Source organism: Platalea leucorodia, assembly GCF_965183815.1.
Source record: "Platalea leucorodia genome assembly, chromosome: 6".
In the NCBI taxonomy this organism is placed as follows: domain Eukaryota; kingdom Metazoa; phylum Chordata; class Aves; order Pelecaniformes; family Threskiornithidae; genus Platalea; species Platalea leucorodia.
This window is the reverse complement of record NC_138828.1, coordinates 80,215,691-80,240,230: the sequence shown is the minus strand read 5'-3', so window position 1 is coordinate 80,240,230 and position 24,540 is coordinate 80,215,691. Positions and strand designations below refer to the sequence as shown.

The following is a 24,540-nucleotide window of genomic DNA, read 5'->3' as shown; positions in this document are numbered from 1 at the left end:
GCCCCGGCCCCGCAGGAGGCCTCGGAGGGCCGGGACGGCTCCTCTCGCTCTCAGGGCCGGGCCGCCCGACGCCTCGGACCGGCGTCTGGCGGCGCGCAGCGGCTGGGAGGCGGCAGGCCGAAGCCTGCGCTGGGGCCGGTGGGGTGGGGGTAGCGTCAGCGCTGAGGGAACCCCCCGGGCGGCGGGAAGGCGCGGCGGGGGGCTCAGCGCAGTAGGGTGGCACCTGAGGTAGGAGGGGGTTCATTTCCAGTCAGGCTGTGGGGGACGCATCTCGCAGCTGCCCCAAACACTCCACAAGTAGATACCGAAGGGCGGCTTGAAACAGAGTCAGGGCTGCGTTAAGAAGCCTGGCATGCCGGAAAGAGAACATTTAGCCTGTCATTAGGTCATTAACTGGGTCAGCAAGCTTCCTCTGGAGTTTTATGTTGACTTACAGACTGAAGTCATGCATCTGACTGGCAAGCGTCTTGTAAAAGCGTGCTTGAAAGAAATGTCTCAGCTCGAATACCACTTGCTTAACATTCTCCTTCCAACCTCAGTATCTGGAAGTGGCAGCACAAGCCAGATGCGACTCTGTTTTCTGTAGCACAGTACAACCAAAGCTGCTAATAAACTTGGACAAAGTTGACTGCAAAACCAGCATTTGGTCTGAGTCTGAGACGGTGTTGCTTCATCTATGCCCATACTGCTGGAACAGGACAAGAAAATACAGAAATACATGTTCTCGTAAGAATACATGGCGTGTAGATGCTTACAAGTCACTGTCATTCTGTCAGATTTAGGCCCGAACTGCTGCTTTTCTTTGTATTCTTGCTCTTTATGTAACCATAGATTATGTTTAAAGACATGCTGATATTTTCTCATTTCTTAGGTCAGTAGCACACTGGTTTAATTTGTTAAGTTCTTTACTGCAATGGGCTCCTTGGTCATCTCAGGTCATATTCAGGCAAGGTCTGCTGATTTTACTTTTTTTTGGTCATTAAACAGAGCCTTATCTTCTCCAGAGGGCAACAAACAGTTTTTCACTGTTACAAAAAAAGATGATATCAACCGCCCTAGGAAAAAAGTGTCTTGTATTTCAAGGTTTAATTAATGTTTTCTGCTCCTGTGAGTTGTTTTGGCCGTGATTGATGTACATTTCTGTGCTGTTGACCACTGTGTGTTTGTAGGCAAGGAAAATTGCTACAAGAGAGGAAGGGGTTACTATCAGATATAACTGTGGACTGCGTAAAGGCCCGAGCAACCTGCTCTGGTGTCGCAGCTGACCCTGCTTTGAGCAGGAGGTCGGACTGCGTAGCCTCCTGAGGTCCTGTCCAACCTGAGGTACTGTCTGAATCACTACTAGATCCCGTCGGGCTTGCCTCACCCCAACAGCCGGTGCTTCAGCTGAGGTGTCAAATACTGGCCGTTGTATTGCAGAACAACACCTACATATTAAATCTACTTCTGTTTGGCCACTTGTAGATAGTAGGAAACATCTGATCTAAAATTCCTCTATGTGCAACAAAATAGCGTCTGGGCTGCTGCAGTCTTGCTTGGAGACTCTCGTCCAGGCTTGTTGGTTTATTTAATAAATACCAGGTAATGACAAGTAGTCACGGTTTCATGTCATGCATAAAAATGTGTTGAGATGCAGCTATGTTGCTTAAAAAGTCCTTCAAGAGACTCTATGCTAGTGAACTCCTAGCAATTGTATTTACAGAGTTGGCTGGCTCTTAGGAAAACTGGGTTTCAGGTAGTTTAAATATTAGTTTGTTGAGATTTATCTTAATATATGGCAACATTAAAACTGTCCAACAAAAGGGGGTATGATAATATTTTAACATGGTAAGGGATTGAATTAAGATTTTTCAGTCCTCGGTTTTGCTGACTTCAAAATGACAATGCTTTTCTTAATGTTCCCCATAGAAGTCTGGAAAGTGGATTATTGTCCGTATTCCCAGGCTGTGCAGTCAGCAACTGCTCGTAGGAGAGGATGGGGGAGGAGAGGGAATCCTTGGCATTTATCAACGGGCAGCAGAGACTTGAGGTTTGGCTGTCTGACAAGAAAAGGTGGCTGTCCCAGTTCTCAGGATTTGGTCTCATTATCTCGTAAATCACAGTAAAATATTTTTGCTGCCAAAGTTGTTTAAAAGCAGGTCCCTGCTTCAGCTTTTTGTTTAAAGGTGGAATTTGTATTCTTCATTCTCTTCACATTTGTAATATTTGCTCTATGAGCACAGGACTGACTGTCTGATGACTGTTTAATGTTGTTAATTAGGTAGAGTTAACCCTGGGGTCTTTAAAAATGTCAGCGTGTGTCATCTTTGTCTTCAGCCCAAATGAATTTTAATTCACTCTTAAGATATTTAGATTTTCCAGATAATTAAAACTCCCTGAAAAAAATTGTTTGCAGGTGACATGTCAAAGATGCTCTGAGTTGCAGCTGGAAACCAACACGTGATGGCTGTATCTAGAAAATAGAACATTTTCCGGTAGGGTCAGCTCAGTAAGTCAGGGATGTAAAGGCAGGGGGGAAAGAGAGGGCCAGAGAGCCTGGGAGAGGAACCGAATCGGTTTAGGTTTTCTCTGCCAGGCTTTTGGTCAAGTCATCACCTGCAGCTCTTGGTCACACCCGTCCCTGCTCGTCATGTGCAGCTCTGCCCCATCCCATCTCGTTGCCTGAGCGCTTCTGTGTTGGTAGCTGCTTTGCTTTTGGTTGTTCTGGGGGGTTTCGAGTAGTGGTTTGAAACAGCATTTTTACTTTCTTGAAACGACTCCCGGGGTTTTGAGTTTTGGCAGATGATTAGCATCGTCTCTGCAGGGGACTCGTCATCAGTTACCACCGGGGAATGTTAAGAATTGATTTAAGTCAGCCCATGAGCACGAGGAAATGACACACTGGTGACAGCCTCCCCAGCAGTTGGTGTTGCAAATAGTTCAGCCATGAGCGTCGACTCGTAATTGTTGCTAGGTGCTTTCCTGCCAGAGGAAGCGGGGGCATCCCCGAACGAGTTACAGGGGAGAAACACCGGGATCGGGCACGGAGGGGCCTGCTGCGCTCATTAAAAACAAACCAACCAACAAAAAAACCAACGATGTGTTTTCTAACTAAAGTTCAACACACAAGGTTCCTCTTCAAACACCGAACTCCCGTCTCTTCCTCCCACCCATCACTTCACATACGCTCGAGCTGCTCACTTGAAACAAAAGGCAGAGAAATCGGGCAACTTCTTGTACGCGTGACAAAAGAAACGGGCCTTCACAAAGCTGCTGAACAAGAACCGTGTTCCTGGGGTGTGTTTTCGGGGCTCGGGGAGAGCCTGCCTCCGGCCCTAATGACAGGTGATGGATGTTAAGTGTGCGTTTTATTGCAAGTCCCGTGGCTCTGCCAGCTGTAGGAACAAAGCCGCTCGCTTGTTTTTTGCCAAGGGGCAAGGATTGGTTTTATTGATGCTTTGCCACTTTCTCATTAGGGAGATGGGCCCTGGCTCTGTTGGAGGGGGAGTTTACCAAACCGCAGGGGCTTTGCAGGAGAGCGCAGCGCTTCGGTGCCCCCGGTACCTCCTGTCCCAGCCGCGCCACCCGCCCGAGGCTGCCTGCAATCCAACCCAGCTGCTGAAATCCCTTTGCGTTTAATCGAGCAGCATCAGCACAGCTGGGGTCTGCAGTCCACCTCTAATCTTTACCGCATAAAAATTCCGAAGAATAAAGGTTTATGCGACTCCCAGTGCGAGGCACGACGTTTCCCAGCCCGTCAGAGCGTAGTTTGTGAGCAGCTACTCCTGCGGTGCCTCCACCCTTCCCCTTTCGAGAAACAAAATGAGCCCAGTGCGGAAGAAAACAGCGTCGTGATTTTTCTTCTTGAAGAGGCCGTGGTGGCTGCGTGACAAAATGGGCTGAACCTGGGTTGTTTTGGTTTTTTTTTTCTTTTTCCTTTTTAAATCCTATCAGCACGCTGAGAACCCTGTAAATGTGTTTTAAAGGCTCAGAGGAGTACGGCCATTTAAATGCTTTCTACGGGTCAATATTAATGTGTCCTTTTGAAATTTGATAGTACCGAACTACTTCAGCCTGTACGCTCTGGGGGGCTGTCAGTGTTTTTTAAAATTAAGCCGTGCTATGTGTATTTTAAAATTAAGCCGTGCTATTTTTGTGCTCATCTGTATGAGTTGGCAATTTTCATGCAAATCATGGATTCTTAAAATAACTAAACATCCCCAAGAAATGTTGAGTTTCCTTCAGAGGGGAGCCTTCGTCTCAAAGCAGCAGCTTGATTTTAGTATGGCTTTTGTAGCAGATTAAATCGCGTCTTTGCAGCCTAACGCTTCTCGTGCAGCCCGGGATGATTATTTGTGGATCCACTTAACCGAGGATCCACGCTGCACTCCAAATGCTTCCGAGGGGCAGAACAGCCCCGATTTAAACCTCCGTCAGAAGTCGCGGTGCTGCTGGCCGGTTGCCTCGTACGGTGGGGTTAGCACGGCGAGCTCCACGAGCCGTCGCAAAGCTGCAGAACCCCCGTTTCCATCCGTGCAGATGGATTTCGCTGTATTATTTGCTTTCGCGGGCAGCGAAGGGCCGGGAGGAGCGGAGGGATCGTGGATCGTGCCTACAGCTCGCAGCGGCCCCAAGCCAAACAACCTGTGTCCCTTAAGCTGGCTTAAAGCTGTCCAAACAGATCGACTCGATTCCGGCCGGGTAAATATTTTTCTTCTCACGAAAAACGTCGATCGGGGGGTTGGCTGGCCCCGGCAGCTCATGTCCCAGAGGTATTTTGATAGGTATTTATATATTTTTTTGCAGCAGCTCATGTCCCAGAGGTATTTTGATAGGTATTTATATATTTTTTTGCAGCAGCTCATGTCCCAGAGGTATTTTGATAGGTATTTATGTATTTTTTTGCAGCAGGCGCTGGGGCCGCAGGCGGGGCAGGGGCGCTGGGGGCTCGGCCCCCGGTGCTGAATCACGGCGGGGGGGGGGGGGGGAGGCGGTGCCGGTGTGCGGGACCGTGCGGGGCCTCGGCTCGCGGCCCCGCCGCCGTCACCGCCTGCTGACGTCACTTTTGTTATGTCTCCGCCGGCGGCCGCGGCTCCGCCGGGGCGGGGACAGCGGCGGGAGGGAGGCGGGGGGGCCGCGGCCCCGCGGCGCTGACGGCCCCCGCTCCCCTCCCCTTCCCTCCGGTCCCCGCCCCGCGGCAGCCCGGCCTCCGGCGCGGCTCTCCCGGCCCCGCGGCGGGCAGCCCCCCGTCGGGAAGATGTGGGTGAAGCTGTGCTGCCTCCTGCTCTACTTCCTGGCGCTTTTCGTCCTGGCCAGGGTGTTCGAGGCCGTGGCGTGGTACGAGAGCGGCTTCCTCGCCACCCAGCTGGTGGACCCGGTGGCGTTGAGCTTCAGGAAGCTGCGGACCATCCTGGAGTGCCGGGGGCTGGGACACTCGGGGCTGCCCGAGAAGAAGGATGTGCGGGAGCTGGTGGAGAAGTCAGGTACGGGGAGCTGCCCCCCGGGCGACCCACGCGTGGGGAGGGAGGCCGGTCCCCGGCCGCCCCCGCAGGGGGAAGGCGATCCCCGCTCACCCCCGCATCCCTGGGGACGGAGACCCCGGGGTGCCGCTTCCCACGCCTGTTGGCGGGGCGGATTTGGGAAACGAGCTGGTTTCTCCCACCGAGGACCGAGACGCCGGAGCGGTTAAATGGAGGAAGGCAGGGGGAAGCTCGGGGACGGTGACGTTAAAAACCTCCGCGGCGTTTGGAGCCCGAGCGGGCTGCGCGGAGGGAAGGCCTCGGTTGGCCGGGTCACCCAGCAATGGCTCTCCCCGGTGGGCTGCAGCAGGCCGCTGGGGTCGGGATGGCGAGGTGGCGGTTGCCCAGGCGGGAGCCAGTGTCGTCTGCCGTGAAAAACGAGAAGAGAATCCAGATACAGGCAGTATTTGGATCTGTAACGGCGGGTTACTGCGTACAGCTTCTCCCGTGTACTCCTCGCCCCAGCCGTTTGCTGATTTTACGACGGGTATTGCTGTCAAGATGGGTGTTGAGGAAAGCGGTGATGTTAGAGCTGAGGAGCAGAAGGGGTGGGTACCGAGGGACGCGGTGGTTTTATCCAAGAGGAGCAGAAGTAGACCCTGCGGACAAAAGGCGGCTCGGGAAAAGGCAGGGAGGCGTTTCGGGAGTAGGGAAAACCAGGTGAGAGAGGTGGACTTTCAGGGGGTGATGCACAGCGAGGGGAGAAGAGCCACGGAGAGGTAAGGAATGGCAGAAGTGCCTTGAAAGTCAGGGTGCTGGCCTGGAGCCGTCGGAGGGAGCTGGCCCCGAGGCCTGGGAGAAGGGGCTGATGTAATAGCGGTAGTGCCAGCCAAGCAGGAAAATGTGAGTAGCTGCTTTACATCGATGATCGAGGGGCTGCTCGTACAGCGGAGAGAAATCCCAGGGATCGGGATACCCGGTGAGGGGCTCGAACCTCCGGACAGAGAAAGAGAAGGATTTGGATGAATATAGTGAGTGCCGTAACCTTAAAAATGCTGACTCCTTTTAAATAATTGATATTAATGCTGGACATTTAAATCTAATTTGCTTTTATTGTTCATTGTTTATTTATGTTGTTTATTTGTTTTGCTGCTCCAACAGTAAAATGCGTTAGGCGATTTCACTTTTGTTTCCAATCACTTTCGCTCCTTGGCTGTCAGGTACTTTCATGGTGTCATGATGTTTGGGTTGCAAATCCTGCAGGGAAGTGTTTAACTCCAAACAAACTGTATTAACCGACTTCTTTAAATGTCATGGAAACGCTTCTCATACCAACGGGCTTTGCAGCATTTTTCCTTTTTTTTTTTTCCCCCCCCCCTAAATTCTATGAATACTTTTGGAAACCCCTCAAGGGTTTCAGCTGTAACACTTTTTTTATTTTATATTTTGAAGGAAACAGCCTTTTTGGACAAGACTTAATTTCTGCAAGCTTAATAGATTAGTTACTAGAATGCTAGTTGTCATTAACAGCATTTGTAATGAATGTGAAACAAAACACGAGAAGGAAATGAGATTACAAAGGAAACATTATGAGATGATTTTACTGTGAGCTCTTTACGTTGCTAGGACTGGAGTTCATGGGAACTTTTTCCAACTGTGCAAACAGAAGCCAACAGCTAAATGATTCTACCTGAGATTTTTACTTGCAAGGGGACAACCGACACCTTTTTTTGGTACAAAATTCTTGACTGAAATTTTGGAAGTCTGTTTGAATTATCCGTGTTAAGAAGTTGGTTGCTGCAAAATTACTGTCCTGCGAAATGAAAGCAAAGATACACGAATTAAAATTGCTCTCAGCCACTGAATATTGTCCTTTTCAGAGAGTGAGGTTTAGGAGATGTTCATTTATTCTTTTGTGCACTGGGTTGCATGTGTGGTACATTTGTGTAATCAGAAGCGTAGCGTTAATGTCTTCTGACGGCTGAAGTCAAATTGTTCATAGTTATGTCGCTATAGATAGAACTAAAATAACTTTAAAGTTTAGCTCCCTTCGTACTGAAAAGGTTCTTTGAGCAACCATGTAAAATATAGTTAGTTAAACTGTTATTAGAATTTACGAAGTGATCTTTCTCAAGTGCCATTTTAATTGAATTTCTCCAATTGTCTTTTTTGCAGGAGACCTCATGGAAGGAGAGCTCTATTCTGCTCTCAAGGAGGAAGAGGCCTCTGAATCAGTTTCCAGTACAAACTTTAGCGGTGAAATGCACTTCTATGAGCTTGTAGAAGACACAAAAGATGGGATCTGGCTGGTACAGGTATAGAAATGTGACCATTTATTTGTATATATTTATCACATCCAAAATGTGTTTCAAAGGAGGCGTTTATGAGGGTAGTTAACTAGTAGTAAAAGTGCGTAACGGAGATGATGACAAAGATAAACTACATCAGGGAGCTCATAAGGAATAAACGTGTTCAAAAAAACAAGAAAGGCTGGAAGTGACAGAGTTCCTATACAGACAGGAAGAAAAAAGCCTGTTATTCTGCGGATTGCTTTTGGAAAACCAGGTACTTTAGAACCAGAAAACAAGCAGAGCAGCACGCGCTGAAGGACGCAGACTATGCAAGTACTTGGCCCTGGTATTGCAAGAGCTTGTGTAATGTGTGGAGTGGGTGCATTAAGTGTAGGTGCTCCCAGCTGGCACAGGGGAGGTGCCTCTGGTGTTGCTCTTCCTTTTGGTTGCATTACGTGCTCAGACCCAAGTTTCTGTTTATTTAAGGGGCTTAGAGCACTTCTAAAATCTCTGTTGCCTCTTCACGAAGGCAAGATCTCAGCGTGCTAATTTCAGGCTAGCAGGCTGCTCCTACGACATATTCCAGTAGCTTAAAGTTAATCTTCCCCCAAACATTGTGGGCCTACCGATTTTAGAGCGTGCTTCCCCAGGGCTGCATGAGAATAAGAGAACATTTAGGAAAACAAAGAAAGACTTTTGCAAATAGGATTCTGAAACAATTTATCATTCTTCTTGAGAACATAAGTAATCTAGACCAAAATGTAAAAATGCTTTTTGGCATCAATACCTTGATAATGATCAATATTGATATTGATAAGAGAATTCTTTTTTTTAGGCCAAAGTTCTCTGTTAACAGCCACATCAGGCAATCAGAATTCTCCACCAGACAATTAATTGTTCGTTTGACAGCTCTCCTGCCTGGTTTGTCTGGTCTCCTCGCTTCATGTTTTCTATTTAAATAGATTATCAGGATTTAATGACTTCCTGTTGTTAGACCTGCACTGTCACCACATCAGATCTCACCCTGAAACAGACAATGGGAGGACAGGTTACCTTCACAGTCGAAATGGCATTTGGGTTTTGGGAAAGATGTATTAGGAGTTTATTGAATCTAAGTTTCAGCTTTAATTCATACAGAAGGGGATTCTTCAAGCAGAGAGAGAGCGTTGAAAGGAAGTTTACACATCTCCAAGCTAGTTGACAAATACGAGCATGAATATGCTGTGAAAAACCTTCCCTCCTCCCCAGGCAGCTCAAAAGAGTAAAATACGGTAGTTCTCCGTTGTCTGTTGCTTGCAGAATTTTAATGGTAATATATTTTCAGCTAGCTTCATAACAGCAGATCAGATAGGCTGCGTTTTGATATTTCTAGTGTGATGAATGTTGTCATCATTCTGGGAATATTTGCGCCGCTATTCAGTTGGTCACAATAGCTGTGGAAAAAAAAATTAGTGGAATTTATTGAATAATTTACTTGCTGAATGCTATTTGTCTGCTTCTCCACAGTAAAAAAAACACTAGACATGTCCAATTTCTTTTTTTCATTCTTGCCTTTTGAGTTTTCATGCTTTGAGTTTCCATTTGCTCCCTTCCCCACCGTAACTCCTGTCTGGATAACTCCTGTGCTGGATTCTTCGTGTCCTTTCACAGGTTTTCCCATGCTCTTTTCTTAGACCTCATCCCTGCAGAGCTGTTTTTTACCATCACTTCCCTGTTCTAATTCTTGATTACCCTCCCTTGCCCATTCTCCTTCACCGTTAGGCATCCTGTGGAAGCTGTACAGCTAATTAATCAGCTCGATGCTTCGGCAGGGGACAGTAGGAGAGTGAGGATGCCTCACGGACGGGTTTGGTGACCGCAGACAAGGTTGGAGCGTTCCCCTGCTCTGTTGTTGCTGCCAGCTGGGAAGCAGAAAGGATCCCCAGATCCTTTTCGGAATCCTGACCCTGAATCTCTCTTCCACGGGGGCTGCTGGAAAGCAGCAGCAGGAGAGGAACCGTTCTGGCTCAGCTGGCACAGTGGCTATTGGTTGAGTTGGTTTTGAAGACTGTATGATGATGTGTGGGAGGATGGGGACTCTGAAGACGATTTTTATTTTCTAATGCATGTAAATGAAATTTCTGGGGTGGCGCAGGCTGGTAATGTGATAGCCATCACTGTCTCCAGAGAATCAAAGGAAAAAGAGGAAACAATTGTTATTTCTTGATATGTTTGACACAAATCTGGATGTGAATTTATCATTTAGAGCCAGCAAGATTGAATGCCTTGAAGAAGGTCAAAGTCCATACACAGGGAAACAGTGTTTTGTGGCTTTGTTTCTTTATTTTCTGGAAATCCACACGCAGGCGTCCAGGTTTAGTGGTAAATTGTTTACCAGTGTAGCTGTTCACAGGTGCCCTCTGCTCCTGCCTGGAGCTTCCGTAGAGCCACGGACAGCAGCATGTTCTCTCTCTTATTAGCTCGTGATCTCATCACCTTCCCTTTTATGCCTTTCTTCTTGCTTGCCAGCTGCTGTTGTGCGCTTCTTTGGCTGGCAAAGAGGATGAGTGGTAGTTTCTAGAGCTGCTTCTCTTGTTGGTAGAGGAGAAACGCGTAACGTTCTTGCTTTTCCAGACTCTGCTATGGCTCATGCTCTCTGGTTATAGAACCCTGTCGCATCCAACACTATCATAGTCATTATGACTTTTTAAAAACATACAGTAAATGATCTACAGCTAAAAATCCTCTTTGAATGAAGTTAAACTCTAAATTAACGTATATTTTTATTTAAAGAGTCCCTACTGTGGCATAGCGGTAGAGAGAAGTAAAAGGAACTTTCTTCCTGGCATTGAAGCAGGAGGACAAACATTTTGATCATGTCTGGTAGAGGTGCAAAGGACATTATTATGGATATTAAATGTTGCAGTCTGTTCTGCATCTCAGCTTCTTGTTCAAGTGGTGTAGTCACGGAGCAACGGATGCGCCTACAGGATTTTGGTGGTGGTTCGTTCGTTCTTCCTTCTTTCTTTTGCTTGCATGTAGGATGAGTAATTTTCATATTTGCCTTTTGAATTTTGCCAGGTGATGAGTTGTTCTCGCTACAAGGAGATTAAGTACAAACACTCAATTCTTTTAAAATACATTGTTTGATATTTGTGCCTTTTCCAGTAGCCCTTCAGGATCGTTTACCATGGGATACCGATTTCAACTTTCAGTATCCTTCTTGAGAGTCTTCATGTCCAGTCCAGGCTGCAGAATACCGTCAGCTAGAATGTAATAGTTCTCATGTTGCCTGCATATCCGTGTTAATTCGTTACAGAAGCTCCTTTATTCTCAACCTCTGACTTAACCGACAGCTTAACTGAGCTGTTCAGATTGGTGCCTAGATCACCCCACCTCCCTTGAGAAACCACACGTAATTTTGAGGTGGTTAATTTTTGCATGCTATGATGGATGTAGTCTTCTGTCTTTGCCTATTTTGATCTAATTTCTCACAGTCTCTTTCCCAGAAAAGCAAAGCAAAAAAATCTCCAGACATCTCTAATCCATATGGATGGATTCTGTACCAGTTGTGAGTTCTTAGGAGAGAGCGACTATGCAGAAATTCAGTTCATCAGCACAAGGCCGAATAATAAACAGAGAGTGAGATGCCTCAGAATTAATAAAAGTACAGACAGTCATGTAGAAACTTATTGATGTTATCTGGAATAAGCGGGCTTTTTTCCATGCTTCTAATAACTAACTCATCAGTCTGTTTATAATTAATTATATTTTTAAATGAGAATTATCCAAATATTTTTACTTCTGTTCCATCTATGGGAGGATAGTTTGCAACATAGCTGTTGATTATAAAGGGTTCTATGAAAAGCACATAAGAAACTTAATTAATAGACCAGGGTTTTTGAACCTTTGTATCTTTGTGGATCCCTAGAAATCTTCCAGCGAGTGCGCGGACTCTTTTTACAGTAATATTAGGCTTCCTTTGCTCATCTACCCGCTGCAGGCTCTGTGGAGGAGTTCCTGGACCTCCAGGGGTCTGGATATCTCAAACTGGAAACTGCCGAACCAGACTGACAGTTCTCGCACATGTACAACCTTACCAGTTCATTAAGTAAGTTAGAAAACAGTCTTGCCTTTGGCAAAATCACGCAGTTTTTTCCGATTCAAATGTCTGTACTCCTTCATGCGGAGACTGCCTTGCTGAGGCTGGGCGAGGATTGACTGCTCCCAAGAAAACTACCTGCACGTGTGTGTCTGCAGCAGGAAACGGTGTCTCTTATTTAACAGGTTTTCTTCCTCATGGTTTAAAGCCTGTCACAGTGCCCTGGTGCCCAGACTTTTTGAGCACTTGGAGTTCTTGTCTTTGTGGCTAAGCTGTAAAACCAAGTTTTGACTATTCATGCGTATTCGGAATTGTGTGTTCTTGGTATGAGCAGGTGTGCCTGACACCTGGTATCCTGGCTAAATTCCAGCTTAGATAATGCCTGAGCTTCCCTTGGCGCTTTCATTTGGATACAGTTTTCTCTTCCTTTCATGGCACATGCTCCTAACCCATAAAGGCGGAGAGATGCTGCCAATGTTAATATTTTTCCATCACAAAAAATACATGTAAAAAAAACACATGTGCATGACTTAGCTCGGCGCTTCTGCTGTACTGTGATGATCTCACAAGTCTTGCTTTCTGCTTTGAGTTCTTTTTTTAGCGGTGTTCCCATCTCTGGCGCAATGTAACAAACACAAATGGGATGACTCTTAACCAAACTAGCAAGGCGCAAGGGCTGTTGAATGTGCAAAGTAGACAATTCATCAGGATGTTTTTCCCTTTAGTGTTACTGAGGTTACTTTAGATCCCTGAGGCCGTTAGAAGCAGTAATAACCAGTTTGAAGGGCTGGTTTTAAAATGTCCTCTTTAAAAAAGCTGTCAAGGGTGTTCAGATTCTGTGGGAAGTTATCCTTGCGTATACTCTGGTCTGCAAAGTACTCGGGTTGCTGCAAGTCGTTGGAGTGGAGGCAGCTTGTTAAGAGGGTTGTTTTCGTTCCAGGCGGTATACCTGGTCTTGTGCAGGGTACATCGTAGGGATTATTCCCCATTTTAAAAAATACTAGTTAATCATATTGTAGTACCTTTGCTATGAGGATATCTGTCAGCTCTTTCCCCCATCATGCTGTAATTCTTATGAATCAAATTGTTTGTACACTCCTTTCCTCTGTCTGTCCTAACAATAGGAGAAAACAGAAAATAATGGAAGGAGCTAGAATTGGTTATAGTAATGAGAGTCGAAATACAATGAAGTGTTGTTTATTCTGCATCTGTCGATCTCTGACTTTCATTCTTGTGCCTTGTGATATTTAAACGTTTTTAGTTGTGAGTGAGCTTCAAAACTTACTGAGGCCAAATCCTGTTACCGTGACCTGTTTCGAAATCTCTACGTACCTGTCTAAAAGGGATTGAAAAATACCTGGTTTAAATGAACAGAAAATAGGAGAATACTCAAATAAGGCTACTGCCCTGTTGTGCTCAAGTACTGCTGGAGTACCAGAGCAGGAATCTGTCTTTGCATATCGCATTGCTACAGCAAACTCTTTAACAGCAGCAGTGTTTCCTTTCGCCACTTCAATTTCCGTCCCGTCTCTTACTGGTATTTTAAGAATGTATGTTTCATGAAATAATAAAAAATCCTTAATGATAACTGGGAAATTAAGGAGCAACTGCATTGATGACAGTTATGAAGTAGATATTGCGATATCTAGGCATCTACCTGAGACTCTTTTGTTTTGGATTAAGCAAGAGAGGCAAAGTGTCTTGCTGACATTCTCCTATTTTTCCAAGTGTTTAGATCTGTCTCTGCGGTATTTGCTCTTAAAGTCTGTTTGCTTCTTTAATGTCATAACTATGACTATTTAACTTATAGATCAAAATGATTCTATTAATTACATTCTTGATTGGCCCCTTTTGGGACAGTTTTGTCTAATTCAAAGTCAGGAGAGCTCTTCCAATGCAAAAGCTTCCTATGCATTGCCTGCTGAAATGATCAGGATTTCGATGATTTCCGTATTATACATCTCTAGATGAATTCTATTTTAACTTTGTTTTCTGTGGTATCTGGAAGCCACCTTTTTAGGTATTTATGGAAACTAAACAAGGAAACTCAATCAGAACACGTAGAAATAAAGGAGATTTCCAAACCCTCATCCTCCCATTTTTACTTTGCACATCTTGGTGGCATAACTAACCTGCAGGATTTCAGTGTCGTTGGTTGAGAATCTCCTGACCTTTTGGGTATTGCGTGGTCCTCATGTCTGAGACTTAGAGGAAGTCTGTGGATGGATGTCCAGTGAGGGCCTGGCCTTCTCCCCAGCCTCTTCTTCCACTAAAGAAGCTAATAATTCATATATAGAGGAAAGACGGTAATTCAGATCCTGCAGTTAGAGCCAGTCCTCTGGCCTGGGTTAGGTGTCGATTAGGGAGCAGATCTAGTCCGTGTTGTGGGATTGGTAAATGGCAGGGTTACTTTGATCCTATTGGATTCTCTTAGCCCATTAAGATGATTAATGGATTAATTGGGTTATCTTCATTGTCTTATTTGTCACTCTGACGTATGATATTTTGCAGATTGTGAACATAGCTAATAATAAGAAAAGCTTGAAGGGTTTGTGTTCCTCTATATGCGGTGTTTGTTTCCCAGCTCTGCTAGCTGATCTCATAAAAGATACCTTCTTCTCTAAGTTTTGTCTTTATTTCTTTGAAATGAAATACAGCACATGACTGAAAGGCACCTTCTTGATGAGCGAGTTCAGCTCTCTGCTAGACTATGGAATACGTGTTTATAAAATAGCTTGCTGTCGTTCTTAAATCATAAGTTGTCTGAGTGTAATACTCATATTGACTGTTCCCCTCTGCTTGGAAACCTGTGTCCGACTTCTGGCCTAAGCGTATTCATGGCTAGTTTGTTCCTATTGCGCTTAAATTGACATCGCCCTTTAGTTTCACTGACTCCTGATGTCTACCCCACTGCTCCCAGTATGTGAGGTCAATCAGCCAGTTTGTTTTGTCAGGCGTAATACATCCTGGGCTTTACTTATTTCACAGCCAGTTAATATTGATGGCTCATAGTTCCTTTTGGATCAACTAATAGACCCAAGCTTTCCCTCCCGTCGCTGTTTCTAACTGACGAACTCCCCGAGTGTCCTGTTCGTTATTGAATTCAATTTCATTTCTGACACTCTGCATTACAAGATTTGTGTAGCTCCTCCTGTATGGCGTTATAATCCTCTTTTGTACGTAGGCCTGCTTCCCAGTTTTATGTCATCTACAAACGGTTTTGGGAGACTTCAGGTTTCTGCAGGAAGGGCATTAATAGGCATATACACTGAACTGAGCTCTAAGGTAAATCTATTAAGTCTGTTAGCACCTTTCTGGCGTTTTGATGTTTTCTTACCTTAGCCAAGTTCTTACTCACTTTAAAACTTTTTTTTTTAACTCACTATAAAAGCTTATCTCCAGTTCTTATAAAAATTTTCCATGTGGCACAATACATGATACTCTACCAAACTACAGACAGGGTACTACATCCCCTTTTCTGTTGAAACTTGATTCTTTTCCTGCGGGAAAAGATGGATTTTTAACTCTCCACTTAATCAGGAATGATACATCTTTAGTAATTGCATGCTGGAAGGGGGTGGAAAATGCAGCTGTCTCTGCACCTTTAAATTTTGTTCTACAGTTTTCCATACTGTTGAGATCAAACTGGTGGGATAATTTTTTAATTTGCTCTTAAATATAGGTACTAACTTGTTATTCTCCTGTCAAAATGTACATTAGTCTGACAGGAGTTTTATAAGAAATCTTTGCAGGTTCATCTGCGATTTTGTGTGCTCATTGTATTACAGTCCTGGGATGGAGATTACCTGCTTACTCTGATTTAAGTGCGTTAAGTTATTTGAGTTTTGTTTCCATCTTCAGGTGATACAGTCTCTTCCCCTAAACTCCCTAACCTGTCCGTGGCCAGCCATCTCCTCTTCACTGAAAACTGAGTCAGAGCATTAATTTAATTTTAAAAAGAAAATGATCTTACATTTCTGTCCTGTCTTCATTGGATGGTGATCTTGCTGCTTTTCCCCTGTTCTATTCTTACTCATAGGACTGAAAAGCCTTTTGGTGTAGCTCGTAATATTCTTTGTATGGTCTAACTTGAATTGCTCAGTTTTCCTTACTTTTTTTTTTTTTCTTGCATATCTTTCTTTGCTAGCTCTTCCTTTTGACCTTTTTTCATTCCTTGTAGATTGTCAAACTATTTCTAGCATCTTTTTGGAAGTGCTTGCTAGGAAGACGTGCAGGACTTGACAACTTTTTTCTCCTTGCTTGAAATACAAAATCCTGATGGGTTTAACACCTTGGACTTGAAGAACTTCCAGGCCTCTTTCACATTCAAATTCCTGGTCTCCTCGGTCACAGGTTTTTAAGCTAAATTTCTTGGCTTCTCAAAATTCACACTTCTTAAATAGCATCTGTTACAAGTGTTTGCAAGTTATCTTTAAATTAAACTGAATTACATTGTGATTGCTTAACCCGCAGTATTTTCTCAGGCTCCCTTATCCACAGAGGAGATGACTACTTTCCAAAATACAAACCCTTGCCTCTGTGTGGTGAACTCCCGATGTTGTAAGTGGGTGTTGTCTGCAAGGAGCAGCTGCAATGGATGTGTTTATTTGGTTTGGTTTTTTTTTTTCCATAATGACATAAAAAAGCACGAGCCCACGAAATTTTACAAAGCTTCAGTGTGCAAAACCATAGTAGGGTTCTCTCTCTCTAGTTACAAAATACAAACTGCTAGTTCTGCCGTTGTCCTTCAGCATAAATAACTTTGTCCAAGAGGAAAGACTTTTTCATAGGAAGCGAATTAAACCGGTGTTAAAAAACCCACCAGTACAAACAGCCAGATGACAGTAGAACATACTGCTGACCATATTTGCAACAAATCTCCTTCTCTTGACACTTAAAGTGAACATTGTAAAATCAGACAGAAGAAACAGCTGAGCAGGATCGGTCCTCCTGCACGTAAAATTAGCGTACTCTCAACAGCCGTGCTAGGCTTTTTCAGAACATGCACACAGAATTTTGGAAAAAAACAATCTCTGAGTAGTTATACCAAAGAGCAATCCAGTTATCAACGTTTTATGCTTACTAATGAAATGTAGTGATTCCTTACTATGTTGGATGCATTTATCATGCTGTAGTAGCTCTGAGGCTATCTTGGTGTTAAGGTGTCTTTAGGAATGTGGTCTCTTTTCGTTGAAGTACACGAAAGGAACAAGTTTAAAATACCCAAAGTAATTGTCTCAGTTACCTTGGGTGATGTAGAGAAGCCTCAGTAATACAGCAGATTTCCCCAGCTGGTTGTCTCGGTGCTTGAAGGTTACGTTTCGCTAATCAAAAAGGCTCTTCTATGTGATGTGTATGTTTTGAGAATAACTTGAAGGATTCTTATCTAGATATTCACCTCTGGTTTTATTTAAACATTTTGGGCTCAGTGGAATGGGAGTGTAATCTGTACCTTCACTTTAGCTTTGTTTCCCTACATAGAACGTTCTGCTTAGTGAATTCTCGTATTTTTAGTTTCTGAGTGGATGCTACTTACCACAAAGCAGATAATTTGGTTTTTGAGTCTCAAAGGCCAGACGCGCTTTCCAGCTCTGCGTCTCAACCTTTACACGGAGAACTGTTAATCACAGTGACAACCTAACTTCCAGAGGAAAGCTGACATTTCAGGTTATTAAGTCGGAAAATGATTGGGAGAAGTTAAATGGTGGGCAAACAAATACCTAACAAATGGAAGTTTTAAAACTTAATTTAAAAATATATTTTAAGTGGTTGCCAGTAAGCCTGCAGAAGCACGTGAGGCATTTCTAAAATAGAAACTGCAACGGCTCATGGAATAATGCATGATCAGTCATGTCGTTCAAAATTACCTGTCAACTGCAGGCAGGGAGGTTTTTCTTTTTTCCTTCCCTGTACAGTTATAAGTCAGAGGACGACTGCTTATTCTTTGTCATTCGTGTCTGCAGAAGCTTACGTCTAGGTAACCTGAAGTACTACTTTAATATACTAGGTTAGAACAGATTAGACCTTGGGATATATCACAGTGAATTATCATCCTGAAATGGCAGCTAGGACATTGGAGTTGGTGGAACAGTCACGTAAAGTTACAGAGTGAGTCACTGGCAAAGCTGGAAGGAGTCAAGATTTTTAGGCATTATCTGGGAGTTTAATCACTAGTTTCCACCGCTTAGAAATGGTTGTTGGCAGTCTAATCTGGTACCAGGTACCTACGTTCCAACTCATTTTACTTGCTCTGAGACAACTTTTCTTTGGCATGTTGTAACTTTTCATGGAGAATTGTAATAAAAAAATGGTCTTTTTTACTGCAAAGAAGAGAAACCTGCTGCACCCTCTTCCTTTCTCCCCTACTATGAACTAGTTAATGATAGTTTTGGTATTTTCCCGAGATTTTTGTTACCTACCGCTGATTTTAGTATCTTAACAGGCGCTTAAAATGATGATGCACTTTTGTCTTTCTGCAGAAACTATATTTCCGTCTTAGAGCTTCACTCTCCAAAGATGCTTAGTGTGACTACCAGTTGTATATACCTATTGTATGTTCTAAGAGAAGGGGAAAACAGTATCAAGAGTGACTAGGTCTCTATTTTCATGAAACTTGCTCTTTATTTCGGGTAGCAAACTTACTGTGATACTAAATTATTATTTTCTTTTGGCAATAGGTCGTGGCAAACGACAGAAGCCCACTGGTGGGTAAAGTCCACTGGGAGAAAATGGTGAAGAAAGTATCAAGATTCGGCATACGTACTGGCACTTTTAACTGTTCCAGTGACCCCAGGTATATTCTTAAAGGATTATCTGAATCCCAAGAATATCTTAAGGCTCAGCCGTGTTCTGGCAGCAGGGCTTGCTGTGTTGTAAAAGTAGCTGTGGCAGAAGGTGGCTTTATTCATGTTTTTATCTCTACTGAAGTCTGTTCAGAATTCTCCGTTACATTATTTATCAGCATCATAAACATAAATCTGCAGCTTCCTAAAGCACCATGTGGGAAATACATGATCAGACTGTGCAGAGTGTAATACAGCAATGGAAGGGAGTGAATGGAAGAGTCTGGCTTTATAGTCCAGGCATTCGGGGACAGGAACTGTGCCTGCTTAGGGCAAAGCTGAAGATATATATATATATATATCTCTATTTCCCATGTAAGAGAACTGTATCAGTTGTAGAGTTGCTATATTGCCGTCTGGAAAGGAGAAACACAGGTTAGCAGGAACCTTGCAAACAGTGCCTGCTTCTCAGGATTACTGACAAACCCTGTTCCCTAACAAATGTCTGGATGTGTATATAGAAACTTGCACACGCCCTTTGACAACAGCCAGTGTGCTGTGCAGGATTCGCTGTTGTTTGTGTATGATTTCGAACAAGGAAGAAGAGCAGAGCCAAAGAAGCTATTAATAATTCTGTGCTGCTGTAAAAAGAATTTTTTTTTTAACATTTTGTTGGAAGCATTTGCTTCACACGACAGGAAACTTTTGTCTGGAATTCCAGTGGCATGTATGGATGTGCACATCTTGCACAGCTTAAGTGCTAAATGTTTACAGAAATCTCAAAGTTAATCATAGGAGAAAATTCTTAGACTTTGCAGTGCTTATGCAAAATAATCTTGTATAATCAAAACACTGGTATTTGAGCATCTTAAAAATTTGGCAGTGTTTCTCTTTGCATAGCTCCTAACTAATCTTAATGTTATGGTCAAATATTATGTCTTAAATTAATTCCTTTTTTCCTAATACAAGAAATGTTCTATTGAGTAAACCCTCGTGAGTAGTTTTCATCGGGTTGCAGCTGAAATTCAGAAGAACACTGCATGCTACAGTAGTCAGGATACCTTTATTAGTAGGGTCATATCCTATGGCTCCTTCTAAAAATGTTACATTCAGATGCCTGAGACGGGGAGCTGTAATTGTCTAAATATATGTTGATAGACCAAAACCAAAGAGGGTGTAGGTAAGACGGCTGGCGAATGAGGCTGATGGCCCCTGTTTCAATGTGCAGGGTTCGCAGCGACAGTTTGCATGCCCAGTGGCTGTGTAATGTTTTGATTGTTGAAACTTGCCAGGCGTTTCCGAAAAGGAGGACTAGATAAATTGGGTGGCATAGCGATGCTGGTAGGAAAGATGCATGAGAGAAGGCATTTTCTGAGTCATCAAGCTCATCTTGTAGTTACTGGGGCCTGGACCATGACTTGGGGTTCAGCCTTGAAGAGCCTCGTCTTTTAGGTACGGATTTGGAGCTCACCCCATCTCAGCCCTCTGCCTGCCAGACAGTGGGGGTATTCTTTCAGCCCAAATCACCCGGCAGCATGTGTCTGCTTCCTCCTCCACTGGTTTTGTGGCGAGCTCTCTCACCCCACCTCTCAGCCTGTCTGCATCCTTCCAAAATGGCCCCAGTAGGAAGCGGACACTTGTCAGCTTCGTTAAAGCAACTGGGAACAGACCAGCGTCTTGTTAACTTCACCCCGCTGCTGCTTGGCAAAGCTAGGACAGAAGGGAGCACTGGGAAAGTTATCTGCAGGCTCAGGAAAGCTGTGGGACGTGGAGTTACACCCTTACACCGTTACCTTCTTGGCTGGAAGGCGAAGGAAAAATAGCTTCTGATACTAAAGCTTTATAGTGAAGAGTCAGCTTGTGTATTTTTCAAATCCAGTTACAAAGCGGGAATGACTGTATGGCCTTGTTCACTATAATGACCCATGAAAGTTAACACTATTCCTCTTCCTGTTTGATGGATACGTACCTCTTTACAACACTTCTGTATGATAGATAACAAGTGTAGGAATAAATACACTTTGCCAGAGAATATTGGGTGCCCGTATTTCCTACTATTACATGTAAAGATTCCCGAGTGTTCAGCGTGTCTCGTTTTTGGGCTCATAACAGAAATTGAAGGACTGCAGCTCCAGGGTGACGAAACTCTGTAATCTAACCTGCCATTTTCTTTGTAGATACTGCAGGAGGAGGGGTTGGCTGAAATCCACCCTCATTATGTCGGTTCCACAAACCAGTACCTCCAAGGGAAAAGTAATGCTTAAGGAATACAGCGGGCGCAAAATCGAAGTGGAGCACATTTTCAAATGGATCACAGCCCATGCTGCTTCTCGGATCAAAACCATCTACAACTCCGAACATTTAAAAGAAGAATGGAACAAAAGCGACCAGTACCGTGTGAAAATATACCTGTTTGCCAACCTCGACCAGCCTCCGGCGTTCTTCTCTGCACTAAGCGTAAAGTTTACTGGAAGAGTAGAGTTTATTTTTGTGAACGTGGAAAACTGGGACAATAAAAGTTACATGGCAGAAATCGGTATCTACAGGACACCATCGTACATACTTAGGACTCCCGAGGGGATTTACAGGTATGGAAATAACACTGGTGAATTTATATCACTACGTGCCATGGATTCCTTTTTGCGCTCGTTACAACCAGAAGTTAATGATTTATTTGTTTTAAGCTTAGTTTTGGTTAATCTGATGGCTTGGATGGACCTGTTTATTACACAAGGCGCTACTATAAAGCGTTTTGTAGTTCTTATAAGCACTTTAGGGACGTATAATTCATTATTAATTATTTCCTGGCTACCCGTGTTAGGTTTTTTGCAACTACCCTACTTAGACAGCTTTTATGAGTACAGTTTAAAACTCTTCAGGTACTCTAACACAACTACTTTGGCTTCTTGGGTAAGAGCCGATTGGATGTTCTACTCTTCACATCCAGCCCTCTTCCTCAGCACGTACCTTGGTCATGGTTTACTAATTGATTACTTTGAGAAGAAAAGAAGACGCAATAACAACACCGATGAAGTAAATGCTAATAATCTGGAGTGGCTCTCGAGCCTGTGGGACTGGTACACCAGCTACTTGTTTCATCCTATTGCTTCTTTTCAACACTTTCCTTTTGACTCGGATTGGGATGAAGAGCCGGATTTGTTCCTAGAGCGGTTGGCCTTCCCCGATCTCTGGCTTCACCCTCTGATACCAACCGATTACATAAAAAACTTACCCATGTGGAGGTTTAAATGCCTTGGCGTCCATTCTGATGAGGAAACCTTTCAAGACAGCGAAAGTGACTCTGACAGTGAAAACAAAGAGGTCTTCAGTAGTGAAAAAGAGGTCTCGGAGGACGATGAGCTAAACACGTTTCATAGGCGCAGTGAGGGGGAGCCTCGGTGCGGTGCTGAGACCTGTTCATGCGCCAGTAAATATTGTCATCACGAGCCATATGAACGGAAAGCGAGATCCTACGGCTCGTACAGCACCGCAGGCGACACGGAGCCGGATTGGTCAGCCTGGCCCTCCGAGATGTTGCACTGTACAGAATGCGTTGTGTGTCTAGAAAATTTTGCAAACGGTTGTCTGCTCGTGGGCTTGCCGTGCGGCCACGTGTTCCACCAGAATTGCATCGTGATGTGGCTGGCCGGCGGGCGACACTGCTGCCCCGTCTGCAGGTGGGCTTCGTACAAAAAAAAGCAGCCATACACACATCCGCAGCCGTTGTCGAATGATACCCCATCGTAGCTGTGTGCCGATGTCCTTTGTAAGCTTTCAGGATATTACTGCTTGCCTTTTAAATGTTAGTCACTTAAAAAATTATGTGGTTTGAAGTTTTAGTTTAAATGTTAGTGCAGTGAACTAAACTATACATGATGCTAACGTTAACGACAGAATCATTTGGTTGCCTTGTATGTTGAACTGAATGCATACTTATCGTACAATAACTTTTTCTTTTCAACATCTGGAAACTTGATGCTGTTTGTGTAAGCACAAAACCCAAGCCTACAACAGAAGCGTATTCCAGCAAACGTTTACGAGTTAGGATGTGGGTGAAATTGAAATTCTAATCGGAGACAATTGCTTAATTTAAGTGTTTCTTATTTTAGAGTCTGTTCAGCACATCTTTGTTGAATAATGTATGTTGTAAGACAGTACCATTTAAAAAGAAATCAGTGAAATAAATTATTTTAAAAGGAGATTTGTAATGTTAATTGTTTTGATAAATATTTTGTGTGTATGGTTACGGCTGTCTTGCTGGTCTGATTTATCTGTGACAACAATAAAAATATAACACAGCTTTTGTGACTAATAAATCATCTCCTAGTGGTGCAGGAATTCATTGCTCCAGTGTTAGCCACTGTGCTCCAGTGTTAGCCACTGGCCAAGTGGAAGGTGATGGTGTTTCACTGGGAACTACTTCCTTCGTTAAGTCCTCCGCGTTGAGGTGCCTCTCTGCCTGACCAGTGGTTTTCCAGTCGATGACAAACTGCTTTATCAGACAGAGACCCCCTGCTACCAGCCGCCTCTCCAGCACCCTCATCTGCAGCCGTCTAGGAAGACTTTAGGGTAGCCCCTCTACAGCCTCAAAATTAAGCCATCGTGAAGTAGCAGAATATCGTCATGCAGTGACAAAAGTGGCTTGTAAAAACTTGCCAGAGTCCAACCGCTGGTATTTTGAAGTGATTTCTGATTTCTTGGAGAAAAGTGATAGTTGTTTGATGCCATAAAAAAATTGAGTCTATTGTTTTCTTTATATTTCAATATGAAACTGTGGTTTTGGTTGTACCTTTCAGAAATCATCTGGCTGAAAATCCAGAGAGGAAAAGTTGGTTGGAAAGAAAAAAGGGGGGAAAAGAAAAAAAAAAAGAAAAAGAGCATGAGATGATGTAAGTAGAAGAAAAGGCTAAACGAGGAAGGTGTTTTCAATTGTCACATTGTTTTATTTCTTTCCTAGTTCTTGCCCATGTGGTATGAAAGGAGGATAATTAAATGAAGATGATAATAGGAAATGTAAACGCAGATGCCTCTTGCAGCTACGATCCATCTCTGTCTCCGTGCCTTTACGGCGAGGTGGGAGGCTGGCGCTCCCAACGCTGCCTGGCATTGTTTTACCTGCCCAGGGTTATCTGGGCACACTCTGTTTTAATAACCAATGTTTCATGCCTCCAGTCACCAGGTGTCCTCCCAAGAGGGTATTCTCCTAATTATCGGAAGAGCTGTTTTTAATTGTGAGTACTTTTTCCTCTCGTTTCCTTTTTCCTATTGCAGTACTGAAGCGGGGAGGTAGAAGGGGCATAATAGCACCAACTCTCCTGTGGTCCAGAAAGTAATTTCTGTTCTGGTTGAGGCATGTCAGTACCTGCCCTTTTTCTGTCATCACAGCCGCGGCGGAGCAGTGGAGAGGCACAACGAGGGCAAAGAGCGCGTCCGCTTCCCATTTGTGCGGCAGCGTCACGCTTGAGCCTATGTGCTTATCCTACGCAGCTGGGGTTGAAATTCACATTGTTTCAGGGCTGTGTTGAAACCTGCACTGAACTGGGGCCTTGCCATCTCAAAAGGGGAAACGGAGGGAGACTTTCATCAGTATAAATAAGGCTGTAGTTGACGTACTGAAGTGCACAAGCGAACCGCTGGATCCCAGTCCGCCGTAGCCTTTTCCTGGCACTCTGCCAAACACTGCGAGCGGTGAGTTCAAGCAACGCCGCGTCCTCGGGGCACTGTGCGCTTCTGGAGCGCAGCTCTGCTGCTGAAAGCTGACCTCCTCGTACAAAGCCTGGGCCCAAGCAGCCCCTGTGCACAGGTTCAGCCTTATTTGCAAACCCTTGCGCACACCTGTTTCAGCCAAAGGCTTGCTTTAATGACCTCAGTTGCTTTACTAGTCCAATTCTTTTGATGAATGACACAAACTGCTGTTTAATTAGCAGGAGAGCCACAGAGAGCACATC

At 44.3% G+C, this 24,540-nt stretch overlaps 1 protein-coding gene across 5 annotated transcripts; it reads left to right on the top strand.

Annotated features, from left to right (window-relative positions):
- The first annotated feature begins 118 nt into the window (after positions 1–118).
- On the top strand, positions 119–24,248 carry RNF103 (ring finger protein 103). Of its 5 annotated transcripts, XM_082316482.1 has the most exons (6): positions 5,169–5,462; positions 7,614–7,753; positions 18,488–18,603; positions 20,770–21,180; positions 23,389–23,481; positions 24,107–24,248. In XM_082316482.1, exons 1-6 carry the CDS (start codon positions 5,237–5,239, stop codon positions 24,186–24,188), a joined length of 1,068 nt encoding a protein of 355 aa, XP_082172608.1. In that variant the 5' UTR covers positions 5,169–5,236; the 3' UTR covers positions 24,189–24,248. The 5 variants fall into 5 exon arrangements, with proteins under 5 accessions (XP_082172605.1, XP_082172608.1, XP_082172607.1 ...); XM_082316479.1 differs by lacking the exons at positions 23,389–23,481; positions 24,107–24,248 and adding an exon at positions 119–3,324 and having other exon boundaries at positions 5,296–5,462; positions 20,770–22,786; XM_082316481.1 differs by lacking the exons at positions 23,389–23,481; positions 24,107–24,248 and adding an exon at positions 21,472–22,786.
- Positions 24,249–24,540: the final 292 nt, after the last annotated feature.